General features: G+C 38.3%; 1 protein-coding gene across 2 annotated transcripts in view; it reads left to right on the top strand.

Annotated features, from left to right (window-relative positions):
• The window catches only part of CNTNAP5 (contactin associated protein family member 5), a 282,878-nt gene that overhangs the window by 182,770 nt on the left and 82,054 nt on the right, over positions 1-18,054 (top strand). For both annotated transcript variants that reach the window (XM_068687419.1, XM_068687420.1), the window contains exons 13-14: positions 2,806-2,925; positions 15,927-16,127. In XM_068687419.1, the coding sequence (XP_068543520.1) occupies positions 2,806-2,925; positions 15,927-16,127 (321 nt within the window). The remainder of the gene's footprint in view (positions 1-2,805; positions 2,926-15,926; positions 16,128-18,054) is intronic.

The raw sequence follows: 18,054 nt of genomic DNA, 5'->3' as shown, positions 1-18,054 counted from the left end.
GGAGAACACCAGGCAGACATAACTGTAGCTTTACCAAAGCATACAAAACTTGTGTATCCTTTCAGATTTATGCCACTTGAGCACCTTTAGCCTGAATTCTAGCTCTATTCAGCCTTTTCTTGTTTCCAAAGATGCAGTGATAAAGATGCCCTCTACCTCGTCTCTGTTTGTATCTGTCCATATTATTAATGGTTCAATCTTCACATCTTTCCTTATCAATTTGGATAAAACTGTATCCGGATTCCAGCCAAAATGACAGTCAAGAAGTAGCAAAAACGCTTAGGAGAAAAACATTTGTGATGAAGAATGAATTTCTGGATGTGCCAGTTCAATGCCAACATATTAATTTTATGTTGCACCATGGTTTGCTTTCAAAAATACTTAGCAAACAATTCAGGGAAACCAATTGACATAATCCATAACAAGAAAAGATCAAGTGTCCTGTAATGATGATGAAAGCAAATTCACTAAATGAACTGGAGTTTTAGAACTTTGCAAATTGATCAAACTATGATTCCTTGGTTGCTCACTTAATCACCTGTTACAGTTTCTCTCCTGACCCTCCATAGTCCAGTTACTTTTGTCAGAGCTTTGGCAACCGAGGGATTCCCTGTTTGCTCCTCCAGTCGTGAATACTGAAATAAAAGTTTCTGGCTTGGAGATTTAATTTTATTTGTATTTAGTTTGTATTCTTGACCATCTTTCAGAAGGAGAATTTACAGATCTCATAGGCTCCTATAGTTCTCTTTACATCAGGTTAATGACTCTGAGGAAGAAGCTTTCTTTATTCTGTTTATGATAGCATAGGTGTTAATTAAAGCACTATCTTACCAGGTGCTGAGTACCTTAAGCATCTTCTTAACTTTGGGAAGGGTAATGCTGTGCATATTTAGCACTTAGAGGTGTTCTGCCTGCAAAAGATCTCCGGTCAGGATAGAGGTGTACAAGGCAAAAACATATTTCAGCTGGTGGTACAAGCGTTTGATTTGGTAATAATCTTATAGGGTGGCGATAGAAACACCCTAGAATGGTGGTTCTGTTTTGTTGGCAGGAGTGAATTCCAAATATCATTAAAATGTTAGTGATCATCTCTCGCAGAGCTTTTTTCAGAATGAGAAAGACAAGACAATAGTCAAACAAGTCTACTTCAAACTGGCCATTTAAGTCTTTCTGAAACTTGTTTCATCAGGTAAACTTCTTTTAGGGAAACTGGGGAATGGAGGTATGCTAGTTTGTGCATGCACAATGATGGGAAAGGGGAATTATTTCTGCTGGTGCAGAACAATAGCTGCCTCCTTCAGGAGAGGGTTGGACTGCAATTAAAAAGTGGTGAGAAAATGCTCTGCCTACGCTCGGTATGCAAATCTATTTGTGATTCTTCTGGATGAAATGCACTGGGAACTTTGCAGTTGAATTTATGACCTTGACTCAGCAAATACTATGCTATATCAAATTTAACTGTACTGCTCTGAAGCTTGAAGAATTGAGGGGGCTTGTGAAAAGATATGCAATGGCTAACAAATGGGATATTCACAAATTCCCCTGGGTATCTCCCACTCTGTATAAGTCCTGTATTTGCTGTATAATGGTGTATGAATGTGCAAATAGTGGTTAAAATGTGCTCATAAAATTAAGGGCTAAGAAAAGTGATAGATTTGACCTTGCAACAGCCAAAGATAATGCCCAGATATGCTGTGTGCTTTTCTGCTGGTAGCACTCAAGAGCTTAGTGAAAGAGCATGGGTTATTCTGTTTGCTTGCATTTCCACTCATCTAAATAACTCTGTCTTACAGGAAGAAAAAAAGGAAGTCCTGATCTATCTGCTAAGTCAGTTTGTGATTTTTATTGTATTTGTTAACAATTAGTTGAACAATCATAATCTATTATGGATAATCTCATCAGTATAATCAGGTAGCGCTTTAAATTGGGGAAGTAATCAGTCCTCCTGCAGTGGGATTTAAGGTCACTCCTGTTCAAGATCCAGGATCATACCAATGACTTTCTGATACCTCATAACTCCCCTCTCTGAAGGGGTTTCCTTCTCTGCCCCATGTGAAGTGACAGTTACAGTATCTTGCCTGAAAATATGACTCAAATACAAGGAATTGCACTGACCTGTGGAAAGATTTCCTTCAGTTATTGCTGTTACCAACCTGCTGTGCTTGTTTATTAACCACATGGATTTTCTTAGGCACTAATCTTCCAAAAGAAGAATATTGACAAGCAGAGAGGAAGAGTTGGTTGTATAAAAATAACTCTAAAGCATAAAGACGTCACCCAGGATGGAGACCATATCTGAGCTTGAGCTTTTCTGCTAGGGGATAATGGCTTATTTTAATTTGGGATAGTAGACAGTGGTAAAGGGAAGCTAGGGACTGACAGAAATATGTCTTCTATGTTGATGAGACATAAACATTTGCCCGGACAGTAAATCATGTATGTTTGCATGTATATCTTTGAAATATCATTACATGGATGTTCACATGTATCACTCCCCTAACTGTATGGGGGCATGTTTAAAAGTTCATATCTGTTTCCTTAACTATTTACATAGTTTAATGCAAAATAAGACCTATACCCATGTTTTTTAAAGCCAGCATATACTTAAATTCAATAAACTAGTTAAATACAGTTAAATGTGCGTAATTTTGAGCACAGGCTGAGGACCACATGCAGGAAACTCTACCATGTTAGCTAGGAGTGAACCAAAAGTTTATGTTATGACAGTGCATAAAGCAGTGCTCTTACGTGTCATATATTTTCTGCTTGTTTATGTGATACAATTTCTCTGTATCTCCTTTTAAGCTATCTACGAACAATCATGTGAGGCTTACCGACATCAAGGGAAGTCATCAGGTTTCTTCTACATCGATTCTGATGGAAGTGGACCACTTGGACCACTTCAGGTTTTTTGCAATATAACAGGTAATGACCTAACTCTGTCATTGGTGCTTGATGTTGCCTATAACATGTCTATTAACATGTCTATTGTTGTATTTACTAAGAAGACACCAGAAACCAGTGGTTCTCTCAGTAATGGGGAAAAGCAGAGCATTGGTAGTAACTGAGGTTCAACTCTGAAGCGTTACCTTAAATAGGATCCAAGTAAAAGTGATTTCTAAACCTTAACCTTAAAGAAATTACTTTGTAGAGATCACTTTGTCATGTTGCTAAATGGTATTAATTAACAATGTTATTTGCACTTGTAAAGGGCATTGCAGATATATTTTTTTTTCATAATATTACTTAATGAGATTACTTTTTTACTAAAGATTTGGAAACTTAGAATTCAATCTTTCTTTCATTGCTGAATAACTTTTCTGCTTTACTAGAACACGAGAGGTGGGATTCAAATCAAATGCTGCAGAAATAGATCCATTACACAGGATTACACATTTGCTTTCCAGACTAGGGTACAGCTTCATCTGAAAGCAGAGGGCCAGATCTTAAAATAAAACTGTGCATCTGTAAAAGAAATGATAGAGACAAGACCTTTAATCAGTACACAAATAAACAGGTTGTCTTTACACAAAGGAAAGATGTTATTTCTCATTGTAACATGAGATTATTGTCTGGATACTGCAGGGAAAGAGCTGCCCATGACCTCTCCTGACATTCAGCTGGCTCTACATGTCTCAAAACAGGATGTTCACAAAAATCAGAACCTTATTCACAATTAGGCCAAGAAGATCATTGCCTAATAAACTGGGAATGACTATTATGTTCCTTACATTGAGCTGACTGTTAACCTTCCCATTCTAAGTAATAATACTTTCATTCTTAGAAGTGTGTGGCCTTTAATGTTCCAGATAATGCCTTCATCTACCTGGGTACACATGTAGATGAGATGCTCTTAGGAGGAGAGAACACAGTCTCTCCTGTCTCTTACCACAGAGACAGGTAGAAGAGCAAGAGCCTGGAAGAGTGACCTATTGGTTGAGACCCCTCAAACTTACAGTTCTATAGTTCTAAAATAAAAGTTTTTAAAATGAAAATCCCCATCTAGCAAATTCTCCTCCTTAATAAGCTAGCTCTATTTTGTTTATATGGTTGTCATGCAAAAATATGAGGAAAGATTACAATACAGTCCATATTTGGAGATGGAAATATGGTAGAACCTCCATTCTGCTTTTTGTTTTTGAATTGTAGAGGAAATTTCCTACCTTGTCTCATGTTTGTTTTTTTGTTTTTGTTTTGTATGGGTGAAAGAAAATGTTATTACCCTTTTTAAAGTGCTAACTCTGGTAGAGCTACTTTGCCACATATCACCTCTAAGCTTAGTCCAGAAAACAAAGGGCTCAGGATATTCATATTCTCTCCTTAATCTCCTTGTACTTAAAGTGCCTCAAATTAAATTTTCATTTTGATTTAATTGGGCAATCATTATGTTAATTAAATGCACACCAGTTCATTATTAAACATGTTTTTTATTCAAGTGTAACAAATATTTAATAAAATGTCTCCTTCACTGTTGCTGAATTTTGTAAGAACTGAAACAGTTTCACCTTTCTGTCTGAATATCCTTCCTTGATCTTCAGTATGGGAAATGTGCTCATTTTTATTATTTATTGTATAAATATGTGTGATCAAAACATTGTCAGTGCTTTTTATCTCTGCTCAAGAAGTAGAATTTTCAACAAACTCCTTGCAGAAAGTGTCTGCTTTCCTCAAATACATTCTATTTGGCAGAAATCCAGAAAGCAGTTTTTCTCTCTGTCTATAATGAACTTGCTGACATTCTTGTTTTATTTTGGTTACAGAAAAGTGGAGGTGGGGAAAACTGAAAAAACCTGCTAGCCTGAAAAACTTTTCTTTTTCACATTTCTTCTTTACCCCAGATGTCTCATTCGAGGCAGGGGAAGGTCATTTGTCAAAGGCATCTCTGTTATTCCTATTGTGTGAAGGAGGACTGAGGCACAGAGATAAATTATTATTTTGTAATTATCAAGAGAGTTTGATGTACAATTGGGTTATGTTGCCCAGAGAAGCTGTGGATTCCCAATCACTGGAGGTATTCAATTCCAGGTTGGATGGGGCCCTGGGCAACCTGATCCAGTGGGCAGCATCCCTTCCCATGGCAGGGGATTGGAACTAGAGGGATTTCAGGTCCCTCCAACCCAAGCCATTCTATGTTTCTTTATCATCTCAATATGATTTGGGTGCCTTAATCACAAGAGCTTTTTCTTAATGTTCTCTGGGAATGTATTATTATGCTGATAATAATTGGATGTTTACAGTAATAGATTAAGCGCAAAGTGTTTGAGAAAAATAACTTTTAATTTATGTGCACAGTGATAGATTCTGAATTTTGCTATTACTCTCAGCTTATGTTTCTGCACCGTTTTTCAGAAAGGATCAATATTCAAGGAAAGTTTTTTTTTTTAAAAAAAAAAAAAAAAAAACCTCTATGTTGCTATATTATGGAAGGAATAGAGGAAAAACAAACAACATTGTCCAGTGAAATAAATGCATACCACACCTACTGTAAATAGAAACATGTAGATGGTCAAGAAGTATGGATGGCTTCCATATGTGGACATACTAAATGTATTGATGAGGTGATGAAGGAACTGTTGCAGGAAAGCATGGAGATCATACGTGGCAGAGAGAAAGCAAAAAGGGAATAATTTTTTCTCTTAATATGGGAGCTGAGGGACTGTTAAATTATCAGGTAGCAGGATTCCAGCAGTTATTTTTGGTTTTGTTTTTCTTGATGCAATGAATAATTCAATTTGAAACTTATTATCACAGGACGCCATGGAGTCCAATGTATCAACAGACAGGAAAAAACAGGCTGGAAAATAAAAAGACCCTTATCTGATAGATTCAGAGGTGCTATTAAATGTGGAAGTTTAATTGCACTCCCATCTCAGGCAGCTGTGAGGAAAAGCTCACTGGGAATGAGTTTCAGAAAAACCTTTTGCCTTTCCTCGCTTCCCTGAGTATCTGTTCTCCTTTGAGGTAGAGGCTGGCTCCTGGGTTAAATGAAGCTTTGGTTTTACTCAGGCTGGCAGATCTTCTTTTCATATGCAGTTGAAGAAGAGGTAGTCTCTTTGTGCCCAAAATGTGTTTAGGCTGAAGAATTTAGAAGTGGAAGGGAAAATCTGGGGAAATGACTCATTTAGTGCTTTTAAAAGTAGAGGTGCAAGAGCTAATGACTTGTGGGAATTGCAGTGCCTTGCATTTGTGAAAGATATATTCAAAGGAGTCAGATCATCAGAAATGAGCAGCATCGATGCATCTAGAGAAGTGTTGTTCCTTAATGTTCAGTTACATTTGGTTAAAGTTGTTTCTAATTTTTATATGATTAATTGAACATATTAATGCTTAATTGCCTTGCCAGTTATTAACCAGGTCAGATTAACACCTTCTTTCTCACATATTGGTGTCTGGTCGTAGGCATCTGATATTAGGAGTTAATTTATTATGTCTATGGTCCCCATGATTTCTGTGTAGCCTGTCAACTTCAACAGCCTACTGTTGAATAAAAATTCTGAAGAAAGCACAGAATTATAGGCTTGTATGTTGAGAGGGAACTGGACAATAAGACACAGATAAAGAAGGAGAGGGAAATAAGGGAAAGGACATTTTTGCAGGGAGAAAAAGCAGCCTGGCAAGAAATTTAGCAGTAGAGTGTCACAGGATATCTGCTGATACCAGAGTGGAGAAATATATTTATTCATTGTCTGGAGAAGTAGCTGAAAAAGCAAAGTGACAAACATTGTAGATGACATGCTCTTACTTAAATTGGTTGGTCAAGAATAAGAAAGAGTATGGGAAGCACTATAGAAGGATCTTGTCTTGAAGGCTGTTTATTTCAAGTAAAAGTAAAATATCTTGTTGAAATAGGAGATAGTCAGGAGTATTAATGTAACTAATTAAAGGCATAGAAAGATATCTGAACAAAGAAAGGCTAAAAGTAAATAATCCATGGCTATTTAGATTAGGAAAACCCAAAGTGAATGGACGTCATTGACAGAAGTGATGTTCATTAGCATTTTCTTACAATAAGAATAAAGGGACGGGTCAATGATAATGAAAGACAAGAAACTCAAAACTGGATTTAAAAAAAAAAAAAAAAAAAAACACCTTATTAACATAATGTTTTCTTCACCCTCTATGCTCATTACACCCAAAGCAAAGTCACTTTCACAGGGAAATTAGTCAATTATAATAAACAACAAGGAATCCACATCAGAAACGCCTGTTTGGGTTTATGCACCCAAACCATGAGCATATGTAGGTGGATGATATGAAAAGCAACATGTTTGTGTGGGTTCACACAGGGATTATTAATTACGTTCATTACTGTTCATTACATAGCTAGCATGGTTCCAGGGCCATCTGCATGGGAATGTGAACTAGCTCTGCTGGCATTACCTGGGTTCTCCAGTCATCCATGGTCCTTTAGACATTTTTTTGAATAAGGTACATAGAGGATGTATCCTGTCATGTTTTGGGATAATAAGCAACCACCAAGGCTGGGAAATATTTTTTTTCCTGTAGACTGTTTGATAATTAGCCCAAACAAATTCTCTCTTTCCACTGCAGTGGCTGATAGCAGTTGATAGCAGAAAATGGCTAATGGACCATCTCAACAGCTCTTCTGCAAGTCTCTATTGTATTCTTTTTCTCTTGTTGCTTAGAAATCTATTGATGTCCTCATCTCTGTGGAGTCTCCTCATCTCCTCTGGTATAAATTTTACCCCTGATGTTTGAAAGATTTGCTCATAATACAGAGCCATTTTGTTGCTGTATTTCTTTACTGATGCTGTTTTACCGTAGGAAGACCCTGGGCTATCAAATCAATAATGCTTAGAAATTACTGCGATAAGATCAATGCTTAATTTTATCTTGGCCAGATATTTGTCCAGTCTTCAAGTGTCTTTTTTTTTTTCCCTCCAGAGGTGCAGATCTGGGAGAGATTAGTTCTTATTCCAGCTCTTGCTGCTAGTCCAAGATCTGTTTTTGAAACTGACATAATGAAAAAAAAAAAAAAAACAAAATGAATGAACAAAAAATCTTTTCTTGTTTTACAAACTCCTCTAAAAATGCAATTATTGCCTATTTTTCTCATGCAAAAAAAGTAAAACATTATTTTTTGTCTCAGAATACTACTGGCAAACTGTGCTTAAATCTTGGATATATAGTAAAGGATTCTAAAAATACATGAGAGAGTTTACCAGAGTTATACTTGTAATTTTTTATAAAATTGCCTCTAGCCATTTTTTTTCTTTCGTTCAGCTAACAATGATCAAGATTTTGTTCTTCTGTGTAGTACATATTCCATGGTATGTAAACAAATAGGGCTGAATTCAGGAAGATACAAGTTATGTTTGTAGCTGAAGTGTCTAAATACTTTAGGTGTCTCAATAGTCCCACTTATAGTAGGATATTTGATCAGCTATTTGAGGAAAATATTGTAGCAGTTCAGCTTTACTGTGAACAAGCAACAGACTGGAGTAAGAATGAGGTAGAATGCAAAGGTGAGCTGGCCAGACATCAGTCTTTGCTGTAGGGATCCCTGTTGATGCTCGCAGTCTAATTATGGGACTGGTGGCATTACCATTCCTGGCATCCCCCCCTTTCCACACAGAAATCTCAGATCATCTGCATATAAATTATTAATCTATTTTTCCATAAGAAATCATTATCTCTTTTTACTTTTTATAGCAATTACACTGATACAGAAATCACTCTAACTCTCTCTCCAGTTAAAAGGAGGGCTAACACCAGTTAGGCTCAAGAGATAACAGAGAAGAGGAGAAGGTCACACCCTTAATTCTGGTTTTATTACCTGCAACTGTGAAAGTGTGGGCTGAGAACTTCAATAGTGAAACTCCCTTAGATTGTCAAAAATGAGTCAGATACAGATTTGAAGTTATGCAGGAAGTTTTTAGAGTGTTTTCTTTGTTTATTTGTTTTGGTTTATTGGTTGCTTTCTTTGCTTTCTTGTTTGTTTGTTTATGAATGTACCTTGCAGCTTATTGTCTATAATTATGATTGACTTCATTACTGGGGGAAGATGATGAATGGGAATCCTTTACAAATTATTTACTACTCCTTAGATTAAAGACAGTCCTTAAAGATTTACAACTTATCCCCTCAAACACTGCAGGTCTTTTGGCACAACGTAGCTGTGACAATTTATACATTTGCTTTGAATTTTCATTAAGTATTCCAGAACTTCATAAAATGAAATAAGCATTTAATGTTTATATTATGTAAAAGGCATTGTGCTGTCAACAGCTGCCTTGCTGTTTTCAGCAAGCACTGTGTTTCTGATGAGCTTTACAGCAGATGTCCCACAGGCCTTCTTCACCCTCACACATGTAGAAGGCCCCCCAAGGAAATTTTATTACAGAAGAATGTAACAGAAATTTTCCTCTAACCTTTAACCAAGGACTACTGCAGCTTAATCAATCTTCTCCCACATTCACAGTGCTCAGAAGCTAGAGGTAGGCTATGGCTCCCTAAAAGTTACTCCAGCAGTCTCACAAGTGTGGGATCCATTTGCCCCAGATACAGGTGCTTAGTGCCCTGTTGGAAGACTTCAGATGTCCTGCCCAGCCTCCTGATGCTGCTCCAGAAGCACAGGAGATCCCCTGTGGGCTCCCCTTCTTGTCTGCTAGACTCATGCAGGTACCTGAGCCATCATAAGGCATATGTTGCAACATATGAGAGCAGAAGGTCATATGTTGAGGCTCTCAAAACTCACCTGGGATGAAGGAGCTTTGTCAGTGTAAGTGCAGGGCAGAAGTGTCCTTTTTGCTTTAAGAGGTAGTTCATTGACTGCCTCTTCAGTTTTTTGAATATTCTATGATTCTATAAACAAAAATATTTCTTACTGCTTGCAGATATCCTGTATTACAGGAAAGACAGAAATGGAGGGTTAGCAAGCAGTGGGCTGGCAGGGTAATGGTTTGTCATTTCTGAGCTTCAGCATAACAGGGGAGATGAGGATGCAAGGGGTCGCAAAAGAGGTGTCTCACTCTCATCCATCAGAGTCACCTACCACGATCATTTTGCTGACAGACACCCCTTGAACCTTGGTCTCAGAGTGAGCAAACATCATGCCTGGGGACAGAAGGGAGTTTGGAGCCCAGCTCTTCCCTTTTTGGTGGGGCTGCACATCTGCGGAGCCAGGGGTGTCACTGCAACCCTTGTACCTTCCAGGTGCTGCCTACTGACTGCTGTGAGGGATTTAAGGGCTGGCAGCTCTCCTGGGTGTAGACATCCCTGGGGAACATGCACCTGCAGGTACAGTCTGCCAGCACTGTCAGAGAGTGGGCTGCACGCAGGTCTGGGAAATGGGAACTGCCCCAGAATAGTTTCCATGGAAATGCATCACGGTGCTTGTGTGCTGCCTGAAAGCAGCTGACTTGGAAACTAGGAGGAAGCTTGTGAGCACGAAACAAGCTGCAAAAGCACATATTTCTGGGTCAGCCAACAGAAAACAAAATGGGAATAAGAAAAAAATAAAAATGATGGGTGGATTTCCTAGCAGAAAGCTCCTTGAAGTTAGTGAATTACAGCTTTTTGCTTTAAGAAATTGTCTTTTCATATTCTTCAAGGGGTATAGTAGAGTGGTTGGGCTAAACTGCCACTGCAGCTTAAAACAATGCAGTGTCAAAGGAGGAGAGTCTGTCTTTTGTGTAGTTACTCCAGTAATTAGAGGTACAGCTTTCAGGACAATATTTGGTATTCAATGTAGAGCACCATGAAACAAATGCATCGTATGAGCTCTCAGAGCAATTTCTCTCTCTCTCATGTAGCATTTACCGTATGTTTGGCTTGTTGGCAATTTAATCAGTCTGAATAATCTTGTTTGGTGACAAACCTCCTAAATCACAAAGGAGTGATGCAGTTTGTATGGGTGAAATGTGCTCCATAGAGATATTTCAAGTTGAAGAATAAAAATGAGAATTAGACAATACAGAGCTCATTGAAAGCCAGCTTTCCAGCTGCTCTAATTTCCCACAATTTAATTTGTGTGCTGTCAAAAGCAACTTGGAGGCTTCCAGCAAGATGACAGAACTATGGGTGAGACTAAGCAGAGGGTCTGAAATGTGCTGAATGCATTGCAGTCCCACGCTGTAAAAACATCTCCTAGGACCAAATACAGGCAGTGTAATATCCTAGTAAATTGGTCCATTAAATAAAACTGCAAAGTCATAAAGCTGTAGCATTACCCTGAAATTAAAGCATTGTCACCTTTGAATTATGGAACAATTTAACAAGCATTTAGGAAATATGCTTTTCAAGGCTGAATTTAACTATTCCAGGTTACACAGTAGAAGGTGTGGCTGCACTCTCCTACTGGGTTTTGAATGACTTTCAGCTTGTATGTGGTTTTGAATTTTACCAAGCTGAGAAAATAATAAAATAATAATGTGGAATAATAGAAAGTAAAAATAAACAGTGACCTTTGCCTGGAGAACAGCTTTTTCATTCTCATTGTAAATTCACATGTGCAGGGAGAGCTCATTAAGCTGAGTAAATGGAGAAAAAACACATGTAATATGGACAAACAGGAAAAGATAATGATAACCTCTTTGTTGAAATAAAGAAAAGATGGCCTTATCTACTTGGATTAGCAGCTTCCAGACATTGAAATGGCTAGAAGGAGCTAGTGACACTCAATTTGGTTTGCATCTGTGTCACTTCCTAAAAATATAATGAAAACAAAAGCAAAAAAAAAAAAAAAAAAAAGTAAAGAATTTATTTTTTAACAAAACCAAAAAACAAACCTTATAGAGTGAAATAGGAACAGTGTTTGGAGACCAATTTTCAAATGGCATAGGCATAATCTTTGCAGAGGTCTGCAAATCTTGAATGTAAGTTGCAGACAGCTTTTAGACCTCTTTCTAACTGAAGTGATCTGTGTGCATATACAGATTTCAGCTACCTGACTTGTGTGGGTCCTGAAGCATGCCTGAAATTCAAGTTCTCACATAATTGTCTGTAGGCTTCAGAGTACACACTGACCAAGCTGTAGGAGGAGAATTCCTTACCCTCCTTATGAGGCAGACAACTCTGTCTTGGCAGAAGCCTTGCAGATATGAGATATGAATATCAGCCTCGTAGGTATTTGGATATATGAGTTTGAGAAAATAGAATGGTCTTTTCCCATATGCTGCCAGGTGTGACATGGAGAAAATGGTACAGGATTAAAGCCCAAGAATTGACCTAAGTGGTGAGGGTCTTTAGAAGAAAGGTTGCCTTCTGATCTTTGGAAGCAGGTGGACGTGGTCTTGCTGTTGTCTTGAAATGGTTCAAGAATTTACTGCCCTCCAGTGGTTTGTTGTTCCTTCCTCAGCTGGCTGAGATGCAGTAGGGAACAGTGCTGGCTCTCCCACTCCATCCCAAAACACACTAAAGTTTAAATAATTTTCAGGCTCATTTGCTGCATGTAAATCAATAAGTGGCCTTTTGAAAGAAGAAATTCTCTGGTTTTACTGTGATGTGAATACAAATCCTTATTCTTCTAGCAGGTTGTGTGTGAGTCTGTGTATATTAACTAGTCCCTCTACATCTCACATTCCCCTTTGTAAGATGGAAGTACTTTTTCTTTCCCTGGGAAGTGGGAGGAAGCATGTCTGAGGAAGCTGAATGCATCCCCCTTCCTTTCCCTCCTAACATTGTTGTCAACAGATCTTTTGTCAAGCATCTGTGGTGTGTTGGATCTCCCTTCCAGTATGAAGGCTTCCGTTCAGACTCTCAAGTTTTTTAAGCCTCTTTCAGTGCCTTTTGGGGGGTTAAAAACAGAAGGAAAAAAAAAAAAAAAAAAAAAAAAAGGAAAAAGTGGAAGATGTAATTCTGTGTTCTTTCTACACCAAGTGTATGCAGGCAAAAAAAAATAATAATTTTTGAATGGTGGTAGCTTTTACTGTCCAAAATGTGTGCTTAACTTTCTTTTAACTAGACCAGTGAGCCAAATGTATATATTTTTTGGGAAGCTGTGCTGTTAGTTACCTATAGCTCAAAGACAGAGCATACAGGCAATCTTTGAATTGACCAGCGAAACACAGATCTAACCTACAAAACTAATAAGCATAATAAATCAGGCATATGTAGGTTACAAAACATCTGAAATATAACTGTGAAATTTTTCCTTTCTGCTACTACTTTTTCTTCCTCTCTGTTCTGATTTACATGCTAAATCACAATTACATTCACTACAGACAGAAGTTTGATTTGTTTTCCCTTTCCCCTCACAAACTAGGTGGAGAATCTGCAGTTTACTTCTCATTTCCACAAGATCCTGTGGAGAAAAGCAGTCTTTGAAAGTCAAAGTTCAGACTGCAGCGGAACAGCTGAGTGCAGTTGTAATAATAACAAGACCATTGGAAATAAATGAACAATCACAGAGGAAGATAAGAGAGAGACTGGTTGTGTTGTCTGTTTGATATGCTTGTCAATGAGTGGCTGTCCGTTACAGTGCTTTGTCCAGCCTCATTTCAAACACGCTAATGGATTGTATTTCCAACACTGCTTGGGAAGACTTTTTCATGCTATGATATTTTTTAGTTGTCTCCCCTCCCCTTTTTTTTTTCCTAAATAGTCCTTTATTGCTTGTAAATTATCAGATCATGATGCTTTTGGCTTTTCAGGTAACCACACAGCACTTTTTTTCTGGTGTACAAGTACAAAGTCTGGAAAACATGTCAGTGTTAACCGTGTTGCAACTCTAGCATTATAGGCCGTTGTACTTCCTGAGCAGCAATATAGCCACTAGTATGAGCATTGATTTTATTATAGTTTCTCAAAAGGGTGTTACTGATGTTCAGTGGAAGAGTTTAAGACTGCCCACCTGGAACTTCCAGCAAAGCAGTTCATTCTATTCTCTTGTTTTTACATCTTTGTTATAATATCATCAATTTAGTGTTTGTTGTCTTTCAATGGTAATATAGGTTTTTTAGTGAAGGCAGGGCTTAAATTTCCATCAACTTCAGTGAGAGGAAGTGAGTTCATCCTCAGCTGTTTTTGAAAAATCCTCTCTGTTCACATCAATATTTGCAGGGGAAAAAAAAAAAAAAGAAAAAAAAAAAGACTGGTTGATTGGGTGATAGGAATCACTATTGCTGGATGTATGAGGTGTGTTATGAAGTCACTGAATTATATTGTTTTGGAAGCAATATACTGTGCAGGACTGTGTAGGATTTTATATTGTGCTACAGCATTGACTGGTTACAAGTACTGAAGCAATAAATTTGCAATATTTCTTGTGATTTTAATCTAACTTTTATGTGTCGCACATTGCACCCGTGTTTCATTGAGATCCAATTCAAAGGATCTATAAGCAGCATCCTGAACTCAGTAAGAATCACAGAATTATAGATCTATGAGAAAACTGCTTCTGTTCACGGTCCCAGAAATGATGAGAGTTGTGAGTAAATCTATGGGTTGCAGGGTGTAAACTGTCTTTACAGTTTCTGAAGTTCAAGATTATGCTGTAAATTGCTCAGAGAGTGGTTTCTCCCTAACTTGGACCAGACATGTTTATATGGTTTCCAGATGTTTGTTGTTACTTGCCTGTCATCTGAATGCCTCCATAATGACAAGCCATTAACTTATGTGTCTTTGCAAAGATGGTCCATTTAGGGTTTATGCACGCCTATTAGAGTTCTATCGAAGTCATCTGTGGGATATTTGTAGCTCAAGGGAAAAATAGGTCAACTGCAACTCATTACAGTGGCCACAGAGCTGCTGGGATCTGTGCCAGTGTATTGGGAAGTAACTGTAAAGCTAGTGCTGTGCAAGAATTCAGCCAAAGTTATCTGGCAGTAAAAACATCTGAATATTTCAATGCACAATTTTAAAGATAAAATTTCCTTCCCTTTATTTTTGCCTCATCAGTACCTTGTATCATCCCTGGGTGAGCATGGTTTTTGATAACAGAGGAATTTACTGGATGTGTCTCTTAATAACATCATGGAGCATGTGCTGGGCTCAGTCCTGTGAATCCTCATTAGAGAGTTTGCCTTTTACTCTGGGTCAGCTCAGCAGATTGGTCATTCAGGCTGTCCTTGTTATCTTGTCCCTTGCTATCTCACCAGAACCTGTTGGGAAATAGCCTCCCTGCTAAGTTAATTGTTCCTAATTTTGATGTTCTCCTTATCATGCCAACCTCAATGCTGGTTGTGAGCTGGGTTGTTGCAGTGCAGATTGTGCATAAGCCTAGATTCTGCTGTTTGTGACCTGAGCAATTCTTTGCTTTGCCAGCAAATGCAATGAAAGAAATGAGAATGGGGTCCAGAGCATGGAAAAGCATCAAAATGTACAGTTAGCTACAGATGCTGAGTCATATGTTCTATACTATCAGCCAAGTGGGGCATTGCTCAGTTTATGTGCAGAAAAATCTGGGAGTTGAGTAGAATGAGCACTTTGACTTGTAACTGGGCAATAAGAACATGTTTGCAGTTGTAGCTTTCTGCCAAGAGTTTTGTTTGTGGTGATTTTGTGAGCTTATCAGCTGCAGTTCATATGTGGTGTTGTTGTAACAGTGGGCTGTACTCTCAGGTCAGGCTATGTTTGCAGAAGATGAAAGTTACCATCCTGATCCATATTATTAAGTCTTTTCTCTCAAGACTGAAGACAGCTGAAGTGCATCTAATTTTCTCCAGATGCTGGCAACGGAATATGTGGAAGATCTCCCAAGGTTCCTAGGAAGCTTTTAATTTCTCTCTGGCACAGCAGGCTGTAGAATTTGCTCAAGCTGGTTTAGGGAGAAAGTTCTGTGGGATGTGTTGACCTGCAGGTCCTCATCACAGCATCGTCATTTCAGAGCCCAGGGTCTGTCTGATCCTGTCTCTAATGTAGTAAAGCATTAGACTTAGGTTGATTTTTGTCTCCTGCTTTGTTGCAAGTTTTTTTTTGCTGTTAACTTCCCACTCAATCCTCTTTTTTGTTTGTTTGTTTAACAGAAGATAAGATCTGGACTGCAGTGCAGCACAACAACACAGAGCTAACTAGAGTCCAAGGAGCTGGTCTGGAGAAGCCGTACACCATGTCCTTTAACTACAACAGTAGCATGGAGCAGCTTGAAGCTGTGATAAACAGTGCGGAGTACTGCGAACAGGAGGCAGCCTACCACTGCAGAAAGTCACGTCTCCTGAACACCCCAAGTAAGTACCATGATCCCAAATCTTTCCTTGTTAACTGCTATTGATTATATAGCAGGTGCAGGCTGCACTTGTAACTAAGGAGAAAGAAAACTGCACGTGTACTAGCAATACAGAATAGAGTGAAAAGCCTTTGACTGTCTTGGATCCCACTGTGCAGTGGCTACCCTCTGACGTGAGATGGACAGAGCTCTGTAGGGGAGTTTCCACTGTGTAAGTTCATGAGTACAAAGGGTCTGAAAGCTTCAGCAATGGAAAGTACTAGCTGGAAAGCAGTAAAGATGTGTTTAGCTGAAGGTAAATGGCTCTTTTCATTCATTTACAGTTTTAAGTCTGTATTAAAAAGAGACAGCATAAGAGTCCAGACTCAGAATGTTTCTGAGTAGGAAGGGTGTATCCTCTTCCAAATCTGACAGTCTTGAATATAATGTTTAAAGTGCTTGGTAGAACAGTTTCTGGGGCAAAAGTAATTTTCATCTCTTGCTAGAAGGATCAAGTTTTTTGCTTTGACTTAATGTAGCAGCAACAACAAAGCAGAGAGGGTCTGATTAGTTTGTATCTTTTTGTGATAGCAAAACTACAGTGGCTATTCAGAGCACTTCCACTCAGCCCTTTCCTGGGGTCAGGATTTTACATTTGGTTATCCAGAGAAGAGGAATGCCATTAAGGGCACGTTTCTGGATGTCTCCACAGTTTCATCTGGTTACTTGTAATGTCTGTATGGTCCTGGTAATTCTCTGATTATTAGGAACTCTTAAATTTATTTGTAGGTTAGAAGAAATCCCATGAAAATCCTTAAGGGGAGCTTGCAGTAGGCATTTCTGTTGTGTTAAAAAATACCTAATGACTGGTTCCAGCAAAGTTACTATAGCACTGAATGTTTATGGATCTAGTGATCAGATTCCTTACAGACAGTTTATTTTTATAAGCTGTGAGTTACACCTTTTGTCATCAGCAGAATTTACTAGCAGAATAGAACTGCTTATACTGCTAATGATTTTTTAAAGAATGAGATATTACTATTAGCACCCAGGGTAGAGCAGGAAGAGGAAACAAAGAACAGGAGCTGCTCATGAAAAGAGATAAGTATCTTATCAATACTTTCAGTGTCATTGTCTGCTGTATCCCACACCACTCTTGACACATGTTATGAAAATTTAATCACTACAGTGATTAATTCTGAAATAATTTTTTAAGGGTGAAGGACACAGTATTAGAGCAGGTCTGCACATATTTACTTCTATGCATTTCTGTGAGGTATTTGGTCATGCACACAAGTCATGCACACAAAGAAAGAAACACTATGAGTGTATGCTGGAGGTACATCTTAATGGTACCTCTGTAAAGCTAGGGATGCTTCTTAGAGATCCAGACCCACTTCTTCAGAAAAATAAAATAACAATATTTGCTAGATTGACTGTTGCATGTAACTATCCTTCTCCAGGGCTAAAGCTGTTTACCAACTGGCAGACATAATAAGCCTGATACGTAGTGCCTTCACCACTTGTATAGGAAAAAAGATATGACACTGATTCCTCGAGGGAAGGGGTATGGGGATGGTGCCCAGCAGCCTGGTTTGCTCTTTTGCAGTTGCTGCAGTGCTGCTGTGGTCCTGACAGTTGACCATATGAGACTCATGGCTCTTTAATACAGCTCCAGCTGATAAATCAGAAAAAATTACAATCTAGTGCTCTGCATGTGGCAGACTCTCATTTCTAGCTCTCTCTCTTCCTCCTTTTGTATGCTTTTTAATTACACTTTCAATTTTTCATCCTGAACTTTCTCAGTAGCCTGAGGCTGTAAGTTTGGCTAGACTTGGAACATACTCAAAAATAAATTGTCTGAGCTCCTGAAATTACAAGGTTTGGGGAATATACTTGTTCTTAGCTGAGTATTCAATGTTTTTAAATAGTAGAAAGGAATATTCTCC

This window comes from Anas acuta, chromosome 6, assembly GCF_963932015.1.
Source record: "Anas acuta chromosome 6, bAnaAcu1.1, whole genome shotgun sequence".
NCBI classification, from domain to species: domain Eukaryota; kingdom Metazoa; phylum Chordata; class Aves; order Anseriformes; family Anatidae; genus Anas; species Anas acuta.
The sequence above is the reverse complement of the archived record's forward strand: the minus strand, read 5'-3'. Positions and strand labels throughout refer to the sequence as shown.